General features: G+C 54.2%; 2 protein-coding genes across 5 annotated transcripts; one reads left to right on the top strand and one right to left on the bottom strand.

Moving 5' to 3' along the window:
- Positions 1-259: 259 nt before the first annotated feature.
- On the bottom strand, positions 260-12,197 carry CCS (copper chaperone for superoxide dismutase). Of its 4 annotated transcripts, XM_044259764.1 has the most exons (9): positions 11,680-11,752; positions 7,771-7,976; positions 6,271-6,344; positions 6,032-6,169; positions 5,644-5,821; positions 5,067-5,127; positions 871-948; positions 696-799; positions 260-581 (listed from the first exon to the last, which is right to left on the bottom strand). In XM_044259764.1, exons 2-9 carry the CDS (start codon positions 7,773-7,775, stop codon positions 428-430), a joined length of 792 nt encoding a protein of 263 aa, XP_044115699.1. In that variant the 5' UTR covers positions 7,776-7,976; positions 11,680-11,752; the 3' UTR covers positions 260-427. The 4 variants fall into 4 exon arrangements, with proteins under 4 accessions (XP_044115699.1, XP_044115698.1, XP_044115701.1 ...); XM_044259763.1 differs by lacking the exons at positions 6,271-6,344; positions 7,771-7,976 and adding an exon at positions 12,076-12,197; XM_044259766.1 differs by lacking the exons at positions 6,271-6,344; positions 11,680-11,752 and having other exon boundaries at positions 7,771-9,363.
- A 60-nt stretch (positions 12,198-12,257) lies between these two features.
- CCDC87 (coiled-coil domain containing 87) lies at positions 12,258-15,155 on the top strand. Its single transcript, XM_044261198.1, is given in 2 exon segments — positions 12,258-12,278; positions 12,280-15,155. Coding segments are annotated over 2 exon segments (2,700 nt in total). The 3' UTR covers positions 14,959-15,155.
- The last annotated feature ends 978 nt before the right edge of the window (positions 15,156-16,133 follow it).

Raw genomic sequence — 16,133 nt, 5'->3', positions numbered from 1 at the left:
AGCCACCTGCAGCCCTCGACTTCCCGCACGACAGGGCCAAGCACAGGGAGAAACTAAAGCAGGGAGCATGACAGCAACCTGCGCGCCGTGGTCCCACACTGTGACCCTGAAGGGAATGCTGCCCTCGGTAGCTGTGTAGATCTGAATCTAGTTTTGTTTGGTTCCAAAGCCAAGAGGTAGTTCTCACATGATGGCCAGAGACACAGACTGTGTTCAGTAAGTCCATAAAGGGACACTAGGACACAGACAAAGCCCAGAGTTCCATATGAAAATAAAACTTTAATTTGCCAAGGGAACATCAAAGTGACCCTTCACACCCCGTACCCGAGTTTGCTGGGACCAGGCAAGCAGGGCTCCCTCCCCTCTCTCTGGAAGCGGACAGTGCTCAGTGGGGAGAACAGCCCCAAGCCCAGGGCTGAGGCTGTGCTCAGAGGTGGGCAGGCGGCTTGGCGGGCTCCTTCCGTCCCTCACCAGCAATAGGCCGGCCTCGCTCCTCCCAGATGGTGAGGCCATCACAGGAGCAGATCTGCTTGGGGTTCTGGAAGAGGCCAGCAGAGCGTGCGATGATGCCACAGGCCAACCTGAGGAAGAACGTGTGGTCAGGGGTAGGCCCTGGACACTGGTCTGGGCTCCTCTGCGCTTGGCCATAAGCCACCGGCCGAGTGGAGTCTCCTCCTGGGGGTGGCATCTCTCACCTCTCTCCTGAGTTCCCCGTGACCTTGGATAAGGGATGGCCACCCCGGCCCAGGTCATCTTCTCCCTCGTCGATGACCAGGCTTCGGCCGATCACATCCCATACCTTTGAGGGCAGATAAGAGCCTCAGACAGCGGCCTGTTAGGAGAGACCCCCGCCTCCTTTTCCACCACTACCTTCAGCTGCTCGTCCTCTATCCTGAAGCTGGCTCGGCCGTCCGCATCAGCGTGCACGTTCCCCAGGTCTCCACGGTGCTGCAATGAGACCGGGGGGAGAGAAGAGGGGTGCGTGGGGCACAGCTGCTAGCTTCTAGCTTCCCAGGATCCGATTCCCCTTCCCAAAGGTACCAACGTCCTCCTCTGGGTACAGTCTGGTGGGATAACGGGATGGCCGAGGGCACAAGAAAGGCAACCGGATGCTCCCTCCCGGGTACTGAAATGCCGGACAGCGACTGCCTTCCTTGGGGTCCTGCCCACTGGATCAGACCCTGTCTCCTGCAAGGCTGTTGCCCCTCCTGTGTCTCAGCCTCAGAAACTAGCCCGGCCGCTACCGCTTTGCGGGCCCAGCTCTCCAACCTCTCGTTGACTCTTGGCAGTCTACAGTTCCCCTGGGCTTAAGTTAAGGAAGCAGCCAGGACCATTCCCTGACTCCCAGCCTCCTGGAACAGAGAAAAACACACGGAGCAGGGGGGGCCTGTCCTGCCCCCCCAGAAGCTGGCTCTGCCTACCTTCTCCCTTTTAAGGTAGCACAAAATGTCCTAACACGTCGACTGAGCACCGCCTACGTCAGACATACACTGCCGGGATGGGGGTGGGGTACGCGTGCAGCCCCCCAGCCCCGGGCAAGGAGCTTGAAGCGTGGTGGGGAGACAGACACAGAACAGACAGTGATTATGAAACATAGACTAAGTACGGCACAGAGGAGGTTTTCTGCGGACCGGACCCTACTGACAAGTCACAGAGACCCACATTGGTACAAGTAAGTTGTCTCCAATCAGACACTTTAGGCAGAAGCAGGTGCCTTGCTGGTGTGGGCTGGTGCACACGACCTTGCTGAGACGCACGGTCACCGAGCATGTCACTGCGTGGCGGGGCTGACAAGCAGCAAGGAGCACCACCTCTGCTTTATCCGGTTTTCCAGAGAGACATCTGCTGCTGACGCCTGGCACTCTGTGTGACCCTGCACGGGCAGCCTTTCGGGTACAAAGATCAATGAAGGGGAGGGGATACCAAGCCTCGAGGAGCATCTTCAGGACTGGGCTGAAGGGGCGAGCAGCCTGGCAGTGCGGCTCAGAGGCATGGCCCAGCAGCATGGTCCTCTCCCTCCCCTGCACTTGGGGAAGGAGGAACCAGACCGCAGGGCCTTGAATGTCACACCCAGCAACTGGGCTGGGCCTACAGAGCCCTCAGGCACCAGGGAGTCAAAAAACGGGTGTGGGCAGGGGCATGCCATGGTTACACTGTGCTTGGCAGCAATCCCTCTAGCACAGTGCATGAAGGGGAAGGACTGGGGACAGGCGAGAGAAGAGAAGGCCCCTTGGAGATCAGTCAGGAGATGTGCAAAGGGACAACCAGGCTCTGGTGTAAATCCCCACACTGAATTCACTTCCAGCTGGCCAAAGCAGATGCAGAAATCCCAAAGGGCTTCATCAGGCATCATGGTGGCCTTGGCGGGCTAGATGTTACTCAAGTCTTCCTCCTCCTCTATCAAGGACTTGGGGACGCTAGGGCAGCTGGGTCCAGCCCCTCCTGATTCCCCGCCCAGAGAGGGGCCTGGTCCAAACAAGCCAAGGCACAGGTGGCAAGCCAGCTTCTCACCCTTCTGATCTCCGCTTTGTAAGAGACACGGTGCTCCCAGTTCCCAAATGCCCCTTGCTGGTTCATGCCTCGGGGGCTCTGCCTAAGGCATTTTCTCTGCTTTGTCTGACAGTTCACACTCTGTTCTCTGGCTTGATTTCTGTACAGCACCTCTCAAGGCTCGATGAGGACAACAGCCTGTGCGATGCACCTTCCCACGTACTTACATCCTTGTGTGCTCCTCCACTGAGTGGGCTGGACCTAGTGTACTTGCTAGATTCGGTTACAGAAAGAGAACGGCTTGGCTCAGTCTGGGATGCCCTCTCTCACGCACTTGCTCTCAGGGAAGCCCAGCTGCTGTGCTGCGAGCCACCCTAGGAAAAGGCCCATGTGGCAAAGGGCTGATGTCTCTGGCCAACCGCCAGGGAGGACCTGAGGAGGCTGCCAAGAGCAACATGAGCCTTCAGATGACGGCAGCCCTGGCCGCGCCTTGACTACAGTCCCCCTAAGCCAGAGGCCCCCGGCTAAGCTGCATCCAGGTTCCTGCTCCAGAGAAACTGAGATGATGAACGCTTGCTGTTTTAAACCCCCAAGTTCGGAGTCATCCGACACACAGCAAGAACCCGCTGCCATGCTGAGCACAAACACAGCACCACACAGTGGGCCCGACAAAAACTCGTCTGGCTTCTCCAGCTTCCCAGGGCGGGAGGGGAATGGAGTCAAACTTCTGACCCTTTGAAATGCCACAGAACTGTCCAAAAAATCAAGTACGTGAAATAAGAAACATGCACCATGGGGGCGCCTGGGTGCTTGGGTCCCTTAAGCATCGGCCTCTTGGTTTCAGCTCAGGTCATGATCGCAGGGTCGTGAGATCGAGCCCGCATCAGGCTGGGCACACACCAGGGAGTCTGCTTGAGAGTCTCTCTCTCTCTCTGTCCCTCCCCCACACATGCGCTTGCTCTTTCTCAAATAATTAAATAATTAAATGTTAAAAAAAAGAAAAAGAAGGGGTGCCTGGGTGGCTCAGTGGGTTAAAGCCGCTGCCTTCGGCTCAGGTCATGATCCCAGGTTCCTGGGATCGAGCCCCACATCGGGCTCTCTGCTCAGCAGGGAGACTGCTTCCTGCTCTCTCTCTCTCTGCCTGCCTCTCTGCCTACTTGTGATCTCTGTCTGTCAAATAAATAAATAAATCTTTAAAAAAAAGAAAAGAAAAAAAGAAGAAGAGGAAGAAGAAAACATAGGCCTTCTGCAGTTCTTGGACCTTGCAGGCCAGAATCCAGTGGGACTCTACTAATGTTTATTTGACCACCACAGACTGTTTTCACAGTGGGCCTGCTCTTATGGCTACAAGAACTGGTTTTTGGGGCACCTGGGTGGCTCAGTCGTTAAACGGCTGCCTTTCGCTCAGGCCATGATCCCAGGGACCTGGGGCTGAGCCCTGCATGGGGCTCCCTGCACAGCAGAGAGCCTGCTTCTCCCTCTCCCACTCCCCCTGCTTGTATTCTGTCTCTCACTGTGTCTTTCTGACAAATAAATAAATAGAATCTTAAAAAAAAAAAAAAAAAGAACTGGTTTTCCCATCTCTCTGGCAATATCAAGTTTCTTATTAAGAAACAAGTCTACCTAAAACAAAACAAACTCTACCTTAGGGGCGCCTGGGTGGCTCAATGGGTTAAAGCCTCTGCCTTCAGCTCGGGTCATGATCTTAGGGTCCTGGGATCAAGCCCTGCATCAGGCTCCCTGGGGAGCCTGCTTCCCCCTTTCTCTGCCTGCCTCTCTGCCTACTTGTGATCTCTGTCAGGTAAATAAAATCAAATCTAAAAAAAAAAACAAAAACAAGTCCACCTTAATTGCATAAAATGATGTCTTGGTTTCTTTCAAAATAATGGTGGAGAAAGCCTGGAGGTGTAGATCACACAGGACTGGGCAGGAGTTGGTCACTGTTGAGAGTGGGTGATGGGGACACAGGGCACAGGAGCCTGGGACAAGTCTGTGTACTTTGGAATGTTTGAAACATTCCGTGCTGGATTAGAACATTAAGAATACCCAAGTTTATCTGAGGAAAAAACGGAGTTCACTTGCAGCAAAATGCGACTGACTAACAGAACAGGCCCGTATGCAGATGAGCCAAAACCAAGGCGGCCTGCCGCTCGCCGCCCCGCCGAAGGCAAACAGTTCTCTCGGGCAAAGTGCGACTCCACGAAGGGAGCTGCGCCATCGGGTAAATTTTCAACGTCCACACGTTCGGCTTCTCCAGGAAGCTTCCTCCCACTGCCCATGTCCTCCGGCTCAGGGCGGATGGGTGCGTATACTCTGGGCTCCCGGGGCCTCCTACAAGGATCTCCTCACTGTGCCGCAGGCACGGGGCTCTCAAGGGTCTCCGTCACAGGACTGGGAGCTCCTGGGGGGGGGGGCGCGGAGCTCCCCACCACGGAAAGGGTTGATGTTTCTAAATGAACAAAATAAAGCGAGGGGACCGCACCGAAAAATAGTGCGCTAAGGCCCCAGGAGTGGCCTGCCTTGCCTGAGGCCTCGGGCCCTCTCGCAGCCTAAGCCTCCCCCGGATGGACACTTACCCGGTCAGAGTCCTGAGGGCCCCCGTGAGATGTTCCATCAGGGTTAAAGTGGTCCCCACAGCTAAGAAGAAAAGGGAGCAGCTGAGCAGCAAGACACTGGCTCCCAGGCTGCCGATCCCTGTCTCACTCTGCGTTTACTCTCCTCGCTCACCCGACAGACTCACTCTGTGCCAGACTCCGATGTGGGTCCCGCCCTCACTAAGCTTTCAGGGGAGACGCAGATGAGTAAGAACTAACTGCCACACAGCCTGACAAACACTGTGACACGGGGACCTGCCCTGCTGTGTCCAGAAGTCACTTCCACCACAGAGGCCATACAGTGGCCACGAACAGGAGCATTAAGGTCAGATGTGGGTTCGAATCCCACCCCACCATTCACATGCCCCAGGGCCTTGGTCATTTAACCTCGGAGCTTCCATTTCCTCGTCTGCAGACTGGGCCTGGGTGGACGGGCCTCGCGGTTCTTGTGAGGACCAAGCGTAAAAGCGTGTGCGGGTAGCCGCATACAGCCCCGGCACGCCGGGGGATGCACGAGCAGGGGATGAAGATGCCACAGGGCAGGTCACAGATGGCTCACCTGGCGCAGCTCCCCGTGAGGTCCCCAAACTGATGGACGTGGAGTCCATGCAGCCCAGGCTCCAGGCCATCAATGGTCCCCTCGATGAGGCAGCGTTCAGGGGTCAGCTGCAGGAAGCGCACCACCCCTTGCACAGGACCAGGGCCCTCCAGAATGGCAACTGCTGCCCCCAGATTCTCTGCAAGGTACCAGACAGCCGGGCTGGCTCGCCACCTTGGCTAGCCCCACATGGCCCAGGAAGGGCAGGGAGAGAGCTCCACATAACTTTCACGCCTTCCCCAAAGCCACTCGAACCCCACACCCCCAAATCCCATGGTTTAGTTATGTACCAGCGCCAGGCCACCTCCCTCCCAGAGAGGCCAAGGCCAGGGCCAGAGTGGCTACTCACGCAACAGGCCACTCCCCATGCCCTTGAGCACTGCCTGCCGCCCTGTGCCTTCCAGAAGGGCCTGCACCTCTTGGCTGGGCAGCGTGGTCTGCACCAGGACCATCTGGTTCTCCAACTGCACTTCCACGCTCTGGACACCTGGCAGGAGAGAGAGGGGAGAAGGCAGCAGAGGGCTGACACCCCTGTGCTGGGAGCGGGGAAGAGAGAGACACGTCCCTCCCCACCTCACCTTCACCAACCTTCCCATGGCTGGAGGCAAGTTCGGAAACCGCCTTCTGACTGTGCCGGGCCCTCAACCTCTCTGAGTCTGTATCTTTAGGAATAAAGTGGGGATAAGGCCCCCTCAGCCCCAGGAGTATTGTTGGTCCTTATTATGTGCCAGGCATGCTTTTCAACTTAAAAAACACAAATAATTATTTTAAGATGTTTTTATAAAAGCGGCCCAACAATTAACAGCCCATGATTCACGATAGCCAAAAGGTGAAAATAACCCAAATGCCCATCAACAGATGAATGGATCAAGAAAACATGTAGCCATTATTTCTCAGCCATAAAAAGATACAAGGGAAGGAACTGCCCATAATGCCACCACAGGGAAGGAGCTTGAAAATGCGATGTGAAGTGAGCGCCGGCCACAAAAGCTCACGTGGTAGGTGATGCCATTATGGACAGAAAATCCAAAAGAGGGAAAACCCTAGAGATAGCGAGTGGATGAGGGGATCGGAGAACGGGAGGCTGATAGCTGAAGGGCATGATTCCTGCCCGAGGGGCTGAAACGTCCAAGTGGCCGTGCTAATGGCCACACAGCTCTGAACACCTTAAAAACCATTAAAATGTACACTTCAAATGGGAATATTTTGTGATATTTGAATTATATGTCAATAAAGCTGTTACACACATCAAAAAACGGGGTGGGGGGAGCTATCATCATCATCATGAGAACTCACATCTGCCGCACGTGCACTGTGGGCTTTTTTGTCCTTTTCCCATATTAGCTCATTAGACAGTCAAGTGACCCTGTGAGGTGGGTCCTATTTTTTTTTTTTTAAGATTTTATTTATTTATTTAACAGCGAAAGAGATTACAAGTAGGCAGAGAGGCAGGCAGAGAGAGGAGGAGGCAGGCTCTCAGCTGAGCAGAGAGCCCGATGGATCATGACCTGAGCCGAAAGCAGAGGCTTAACCCACTGAGCCACCCAGGCGCCCCGAGGTGGGTCCTATTATCCCTTTATCACAGATGAGAATATTAATGCACAGAAAGATTTAAGAACCTTGCTCAAAGGCACAGTGTAGTCAGTTGTGGATATGGAACTCATCTCAGGCCGCCTAGCTCTGGAGCCCATGGGGACGCTGGTCACCCTGAAACAGCCCCCACCCTGCAGGCTGGGTTAGGACCCCGCCCTCTGTCCTCCTGTAGCTCCCTCTTCCCCCAAGGATCTCCCGCTGCCCTGACTACAATCCTCTGTAAGCGCGAGAGCTCTGTGCGGTCCACAAGGGTCAGGTTCAAAAGTTAGTGTGTTTCAACTGCCCACCATATCCCCGACGTCACCCTGCGTGCAGAGACTGTGGGATGACTCGGACACCTGCTCATCTTCGGGGGCCATCGAGCCACCCGGGAGAAGGAAGAGAAGGCGCTTCTCTTTCATTCAGATACTCAAGGCTCCCCAGCCTTTTAAGAGAACTCTCCAGCCCTTAGCCAGCGCACAGGGGAGGGGCTGGGGACGATCATGCCGCTCTCACCTCATCTCTCTCTGATCTTGGCAAATGTGTTTGTTGCTCCGGCATAAGGCCCAGGGGAGCCGTGCGCAGTCAAGAAGACAAAGGTTAAATCTGCAGATTCACGCTGTTGAGATGGCCCTCTGTGAACCAAAGGCTACACGGACTACTGTTGTTCCCTTCATCTCTGGGTTCCCTCCTCCGTATTCTCTCACCAAATGTGTGCTGGGCTGGGTGTGAAAGAGACCAGGGTCAGGGAACGCACTGGTCCTTGTCCCCAGGGGGGCCTCCCAGGCTGTGGGAAAAGCCAAGCTATGCCTGGATTAACCACCAGGCAGAGACGGGAATAACAACCCCCAGGGTACAGGCAAGGCGGCAGGGACACTGTCGGGGGAGGGGCAGAACTGGGGAGACTCGCAGCCCCACCCCTGCAAGTACAGGGGGATTCTGTGAGAAGAAAACCCTCCAAGTTACCAAACTGGCCCTCACTTCGCACAAAATGTTACTCTGTGCCCCCAGGCAGCCAGCGGGGCGTTGTGAGCTCTGGGTCCACCTAGAGATGCCTCTGGATGTCCATGGCCGCAAAGGGGGTACAGGGAGGGTGATGGGGGAACTCCAGTGCTCTGAGCCTCCAGGGGATGCCAAGAGCTGTGCTCCATCTTACACACATCAGGACGAGGATACTGCCCTCATCTGGCAGGTGAGGAAACGAGGCTAGAGGGTGACCCAACTGGCTTGAGGTCCCAAAGTACAGAAGGCAGCCTGTCCAACCCCAAAGCTGATGCTCGGTCCCCCTGCCCCACAGAAAGTGCGGTTCAGCTCCCATGGAGGCTCCCAGAGCCCAGTAGGGTGCACAGTATGAGAAATTTTGTTTGCTCACCTCCTTTAACAAGCAGACACCAAGCACCCATCACGGGCCGCGTTCCAGCCAGTAGAAGTGTGCGGGGAACAAGTCATGCAACATCTGTGCCCCAGGAAATAGCATGTGTTCCAGTGCAGGGATACAAATGTCAAATATACACACAAGAGCGATGCAGACAGTGAAAGGAGTGATCGGTGAACTAGGTGTTAGGGAACAAATGGGGGCGAGCCACTGAGGCTGGTCAAGGACCGACTCTCTGGGACCCTAAGCAAAGGCCTGAATGTAGTCCGGTAACAGCCTTCCAAGTGAGGGAACAGCATGCGCAGGAACAACAGTGACGTGTGTTCCAAGAAGAAAAGAAGGCCAGTGTGGCTAAAGTTGGGAATAAAGAGAATAATAAGACAGGAGGCTGTAAGTGGAGACCAGTCAAGCAAGGCCCAACAGGAAAGAATCCAGATTTCAATTTTAATGCACTGGGAGGCTATTGGGAGAAGGCACAGTGTATAGTGGTTGAGAGTGGACTCTAGAGTTGAAATCCTGAGTCTGCCACATACCACCCGTGTGGCCTTAGACAAGTTACTCAACCTTTCTGTTGGGTTTTCTGTTCAGCTGCTTTATCTGCAAATGGAGATACTACTACTACCTAACTCAGAGGGTTATTAAAGGCCTAAATGAACAGGACAGTGATATTATCTAAGGTGTAATTTTATTTAATTAACTAATTTATTTATTTGACAGAGATCACAGGTAGGCAGAGAGGCAGGCAGAGAGAGAGGAAGGGAAGCAGGCTCCCTGTTGAGCAGAGAGCCTGATGCGGGGTTCCATCCCAGGACCCTGAGATCCTGACCTGAGCCAAAGGCAGAGGCTTAACCCACTGAGCCACCCAGGAGCCCCTCTAAGGTGTAATTTTAAAATCACTTGAGCTTCTGTACGGAAAAGCTGTTGGATGGGGTTCCTGGCTGCCTACGGGTTGTGATCTCAGGATCCTGGGATCGAGCCCCGCATCAGGCTCTTTGCTCAGAGGGGAGCCTGCTTCCCCCTCTCTCTTTGCCTGCCTCTCTGCCTACTTGTGGTCTCTCTGTCAAATAAAGAAATAAAAATTAAAAAAAAAAAAAAGAAAAAGAAAAGCTACTGGAGGGGACAACAGAGGGAAGAGGAAGCCCGGAAGATGAGGTTCTCGTGTGGGTCAGGGAGAAGGAAGGTGGCTGGGATTCGTGTGAAGGCCAAAGAATGGAAAAAGAGAGGCCACTAAATTCCGAATATATTTTAGATTCAGAGCAGACAAGACTTTCCGACGGACTGACTTCCACACAGGTGGGTTCCTGTCCTGGGTCTCCTAAAAGTTGACTCTCTGCTCCTTGAGTGGGAGGGCCCCAGTGGACTACTCCCTGTAACAGTGCACTTCTAGAATTCTTGAACCACACCTGAAGCAAGGAGGAGGCTGGCTCCACAGCTGAGCAAGATTCAGCAGGGCTGGTCCGGAGTGCGGCCACGCCAGCCCTTGCTTCGCTCAAAGCCCACTAAGAAAGAAAACATAAGGCCACAAGGAACTCTAGGGTATGAGATAAGGGTTCAAGGATGTGGGCCTTGCGCTGGGAGCTCCTCCCACTTATTGCAAGAGGAGCAAAACCCTCTTCCCCAAAGCTCCCAGGCCTCCTGGAGAGGGCAAATTTCTCTCTCTCGGGGCAGCTGGGTGGTTCAGTCGGTTAAAGTGGCTGCCTTTGGTTCAGGTCATTATCTCAGGGTCCTGAGATCGAGTCCTGAATTGGGTTCCCTGCTCAATGGGGGGCCTGCTTCCCCCTCGTCCGCTAACACTGCTTGTGTGGTCTCTGTCAAATAAATAAAGAGTATCTTTTTAAAAACATTTCTCTCGCTCGCTAGCTCTGCTTCAATGTCTGTCCCCAAGTGCTTCTGCCCAATCAAACTGCCACCTGTAAGCCCTTCCTCTCATATTTTCTAAGATTTAGTGCGCTCTCACTACATGTCAGAGATTTTTTTAAAGTGCTTTACAGGGCACCTGGGTGGCTCAGTGGGTTAAGCTTCTGCTTTGGCTCAGGTCATGATCTCAGGGTCCTGGGATGGAGCCCCACATCAGGCTCTCTGCTCAGCAGGGAGCCTGCTTCCCTTCCTCTCTCTCTGCCTGCCTTTCTGCCTACCTGTGATCTCTGTCTGTCAAATAAATAAAATCTTTAAACAAAAAATAAAGTGCTTTACAGGTATTAACCAACTAACTCTTCACGACAATCCTCCAAGGTAGCTTCCATTTTCATCCCCATTTAAACACAGAAGAAACAGGCAAAAGTAGTAACATGCATGACGTCTACGTGAGGCTAAGAGGCAAAGCTGGGATGTGAATGCAAAGAAAGGGATTTGAAGTCACATACCCTTATCGCTGCCCTGTACCGGCCAAGTGCCACCACTGTCCCAGCTTAGAATCCATCTCACCTCATCTCTTCCATGAGCGACGCTTGCATGCTCATCGTTCCCTGGGGGCAGGGACTGTGTCTGAAACATTTGTGAACTCTTCTCCCTAAAAAGCCCCCAGGGTCCGGTCCATACCTGCTGAATGACTGGATGAACATTTAACAGAATCAAAGGCAAGCGGTTCCCAGGGCCAGGCTGGTGGCTCTGCCTTCTCAGATGTTTCTGACCGTGCAAGGTCGCCTCCAGACCAGTTAGCTGGCTCATAAGAATTGGGAGCTGCCTAGGATGGAACATGGCCAGGGCTGCTGTTGGCTTTGTCAAGATTATGCCATTTCGCAAGCAACAGCTGCTTGCTATCCAGGAAACACCCTCTGGAGGTGGGCCCATGTATGCCCAGTCTAGCTCCTCACTCCCTAGGCACCTGAGATATAAGACGCACCAGAGCCTGTAGAGGGCTCTGGCCTGGCAGGCTTGAGATCTGTACTCAAGGCTCTGACTCCGGGTCTCCGTGCGACTCGGAAGACGTTCCTTCCTCCTACCTCTGTGTTCTTCCACATGTGTAAATGGGAATAGTGTTGTTGGTTTAAGAGGTTTGCCGGCTCCTCCTAGAGGCCTCCGAACTGTCCGCAAGTTGTTCTGGCTCTTACCTGCCACCCCTTGCAGGGACGTGCGCACCGCGTCCACGCAGCTCTGACAGGTCATCTGCACTGTGAACTCCAACTGCAAGGGCGGCAGGGACCGGTTGATGAGACTCGGGAACCCCTTTGCGTGACTGTTTCACTATTTGCCGTAGGACCACCCCAAAAGTCCTGGGAAACGCCCTCACGTGACCCCTTCTCAGGCCGTCATTACCAGTCGTTATCGGTCCAAGACCAAACCCCCAACGTTAACGCCAAGGGCCCTGCTAATCTCGAACCCGTTACCCGAGGAGGCCCGAGGCCCCGCCCCAGGTGCCTGCGTTAACCTTTCCCTGCGTTAACAATCACCCCAGGGGCCGAGGCTCTCTGCCCAGAGAGACTCCCACACGAGGCCTCGACGCTCACCGTGCAGGCGGTCCCGCCGTCCCCGGAGTCCGAAGCCATCCCGGACCCAGCCACCGGCGGAAAGGCCTCAACTATTCCGCGGCTCAAGTGCAAAACCTTAACGGCGTAGCGGGGAGGTGGAGCTTCAGAAGCCACGCTTTGCCCCGCCTCCTGGAGCGCGCGCACGTCAGCCCCTCCCCCTAATGTCACGCGTCCGAAGGCACTGGCTGCGCAGGCGCACTCGGGCCCTCGGCCCCGGGTTGCCTTAGTAACCTCCAGGCCTCTTCTGCCCAGCCCTCCCGCGGCGCCCCAGCAAAGATGGAGCCCTACAAACCAGAGCCCGAGCTTCAGCGGTTTTACCACCGGTTGCTGGGCCCGCTGTCGCTCTTCCCCCGCAAGGCGACACGCTCAGAATCTCAGAAGCGCCTTCCGCCGGAGGTTCCGATGCTGTTGCCTTTGCCGGTCTCCCGGCTGACGGTGGCGTCGCTGTGCAGGCAAGTGACCAACCGGCTGGCCAGCAGCGGGCTGGCGGTGCGCGTGCCTACCGAAAGCCGACTCCGTTTCACTGAGGTCATCCTGGACGAGCTGAAGTGCAGCTGGCAGGAGCCTCCCACTGAACCTAACCTGAGCCACTTGAACAACCAGAGACTGCGGAAACGGCTCCAGACCTACGTACTGCTCAGCAGCGAGCAGCTCTTCTTACGCTACCTGCACCTGCTGAAGACCATGTCGACCCGCAGAGGGGTCTTCACTGAATCAGCCACACTCACCCGTTTGACCGCCAGCCTCGCCAGGGACTGCACAATCTTTCTTACCAGTCCTGAGGTCTACCGTTGCCTGCTCGCTGACTTCCTCGCCCTGCTGAAGGTAGAACAGGCCCGCGGTGGCATGCATAAGCTGCGCCCGGTAGGCCCTAGCGGGGCCTTCAAGCTTTACTCTATCCCATGGCTTCACAGCACCAGCTTCGCCCAAGTACCAAGCTGCAACCTCACCCTAAACTACCTCATCCAACTCAGCCGCCCGCAGGAGTTTCTCAGCGAGCCTGAGATGGATCCAGTGAAGGAACTGAAGTCCATCCCCCAGCTGAAGAAGAAAAAGCCTCTCCAGTGGCTGTCCACCATGCGGAAGAAGAGAGAGAGCAACCTCAGTTCCGCACAGATTGTGTCACCGCCCAAGTACCCCGTGATTCCCACCACCAGAGCTCCCTCCCCATCCTCCCACCCACCCCTGTACTCCCAACTCCAGAGGGGCCAGTCCATGCCCTCTCTGCGGGAAGGCTGGAAGCTAGCAAATGAGCTGGGCCTTCCTCCACTCCCCCCTCGCCCCTTAACCCCACTGGTCCTGGTTCCAGAAAGCAAAACAGAGTTGGCAGGCGACATGGTGGCTGAGGATCTGAAGCAGATGATAAAGAACATGAGGCTGGAGAGGCCTCACTACTCCCCGCTGGACTCGGGCCTGCCCCCACTCCTGGGCGCCCTGACCCGCCGCCCAGCTGCCACACATCGCATGCAGGAACTGCAGAGAATGTTGAAGAGCCTCGAAGAGGAGGAAGCCAGTGGGCAGTGGGGCCTCCAGTGCCCCGGATCCTTACCACTTCAACCACAGCCGGTGACTGTTACTTTGAAGCTAAGAAATCAGGCTGTGGTCCAGGCAGCTGCTGTGCAATTGTCTGAGAGAAACTTCGTAGACTCCTTCCACGTCGATGGGGCTGGAGTCCTATACAACCACCTGGCTGGTGAACTAGAACCCAAACTTATTGAGGAAATGGATATCAATTGCTTTGTTGGCAATAACATCAAGGAGGTCTACAAGGAGTTGATGAGCCGTGTCTCTCCTGACCACTTCTCTTTGGACCAGGGACCCCTGGTCGAGCCTGCAGCCAGTAAAGACTGGTCAGCTTTCCTGTCCTCAGCCATTCTACGTCAAGAAAAACAGTATCGCGTCATCAATCCCAAGTTAGCTGGGCTTTATTCCCAGGGAGCAAACATTGTACAGTCCTCTGACAAGGCAGCCTCCCTCACATCACTCCAAGCAAGCAAAGGCTGGGAGAAGTGGTCAAACAAAGTCTCCTGGATGAGCTGGTGGAAAACAACTTTGTCTGTGGATGACTACTTCAAGTACCTCACCAACCAAGAGACCGATTTCCTCCATGTCATCTTCCAAATGTATGAAGAGGAAGTTCCTGTGGAGACTAAAGCCCCTGTCAGAGAGTCCCTAAAGATTCAGTACCCACCTCCCTTGCTGGAAGATGAAGAGCCAGACTTTGTGCCAGGAGAGTGGGATTGGAACACAGTGCTAGAGCACAGGCTAGGAAATAAGAAGATCAGCCTCCTGGGAGAACCCTACAAAATCCTGAACCTACAGAAGCGTCTGGAACGCCTGTGGTCCATGCTGGAGGTCCCCGACAAGGACCGGCTGGACATGGCCATCAAGTACAGCTCCAACGCCCGTCTGAGGCAGCTGCCTTCATTGGTGAGTGCCTGGGAGCAAGCCCTGAAGCCCATTCAGCTGCGGGAGATGTTGCTGGGGAGACTAGAATGGTTTGAGCGACAAGCCTCTGACCCCAACCGCTTCTTCCAAAAGACTGCCATGGACCTGAGTCGCTTCCTGGAGGAAAGTCAATTCCGCAGCCATCTACACAGGAAGATCAGTGTACTACAGGCTCCTTTGGCTTCCCTCCTGGAGGAGATTGAGTCAGTCTTTGGGGAGCCAGTGACCTTCAGGGGGCGGCGATACCTGGACAAGATGAAGCACGACAAGGTGGAGATGCTCTACTGGCTCCAGCAGCGGCAGCGGGTCCGCCACCTGACCCAGGGTCAGAAGGCCTCCCACCAGCCAGGGCTGTTCAAGAAGCTCAGCAGCCAGCCTTTAATAACTCCTGGAAATACTCCCATTACTCTGTGACAAGGCCGAGGGTCCTCCCACCCCTCCCTCACCCCCAAACACATGGCAGATCCTCTAGACCTCTTGACTGCTTAGAAGACAAATTATCTGGCAGTGCGGGATTCGGGAACATTGTGCTTCTAACTACCAAGGGACCGAGAGTAATACTTTATTTTGACTGTAAAGTGCTCATAAAAGACTCCCCAAGCCCAGAAACCCAGTATGCCCATTTATTTCATGCACACTGCAACCAAAATCTCACACATCCAAAAAACTGAAACCATCTGTTGGAATTCATCGTAATGGGAGATGTCAGGCAGAAGCCAACCTTCACCTTTCCGACTCCTTAGCTTAGCATTTGTCACACTACATTTAAAATGGCTGATTAGAGTCCCAAATCAAGAGGTTCTAGGACAGAAAATGCTTAAGAGCCAGGGCTCTGGAGTTGGGAGATAATGGATTTAAAGCCTGGTTTTGTAACCTCGGGCAAATTCCCTAACTGCTCCACCCCTGGAGCATAAGATGAAGGGGCTGAGTCCAGGTTGTCACTTCCACTTCTAGGATCCAGTTGGTAGAGCTAAGCATTTGTATTACATTTTTTAAAAAATTTATTTTATTTTTTCAGTGTTCCAAGATTCATTGTTTATGCACATGTAATACGTGCTCTCCTTAATACCCACCACTAGGCTCACCCATCCCCCCACCCCCCTCCCTTCCAAACCCTCAGTTTGCTGTATTACATGTTTACCCGTTGACACAAACACATGGTGCAGAGAACACAAGGGTATATACTGAAAACAAAGTCTCCTTCCCATCTCAACCTCCCATACCTCAATTCTCCTCCCTAGGGAACTGAATATCTACATTACTTAGGCCATAAGCCATAAACATAGTACCTAAGCACACTGAATAGTAGAATGCTAGAAGGTGTTAAATACCGCAGGCAAAAGAAAAGTGAGATTAAGGTAAGGAAACAGGCTGAGGGATGTGTTTCAATTAGGGTGGTCAGTGCTAGCCTCACTGGGAAGGAAAAGTTTGAGCAAAGGCTTGAAGAAGGGGGAAGTGAGCCCTGTGTGGACATCGAGGTTAACTTTCTTTTTTTTTTTTTTTTAAGATTTTATTTATTTGTCAGAGAGAGAGGGAGAAAGAGCGAGCACAGGCAGACAGAACGGCAGGCAGAGACAGAGGGAGAAGCA

Source organism: Neovison vison, chromosome 7 (genome assembly GCF_020171115.1).
Source record: "Neovison vison isolate M4711 chromosome 7, ASM_NN_V1, whole genome shotgun sequence".
NCBI lineage: Eukaryota > Metazoa > Chordata > Mammalia > Carnivora > Mustelidae > Neogale > Neogale vison.
Note: the sequence above shows the minus strand (reverse complement) of the source record. Positions and strands in the feature narration are given on the sequence as shown.

Excerpts from the sequence above, each read along its gene's own strand:
- CCS (XM_044259763.1), bottom strand. The coding sequence starts at position 12,114 with ATGGCTTCGGACTCCGGGGACGGCGGGACCGCCTGCACG. Across the intron at positions 5,128-5,643 it reads CTCACGGGGAGCTGCGCCAG|CTGTGGGGACCACTTTAACC; the intron begins GTGAGCCATCTG and ends TTTTCTTCTTAG. Across the intron at positions 582-695 it reads ACGGGGAACTCAGGAGAGAG|GTTGGCCTGTGGCATCATCG; the intron begins GTGAGAGATGCC and ends GTTCTTCCTCAG.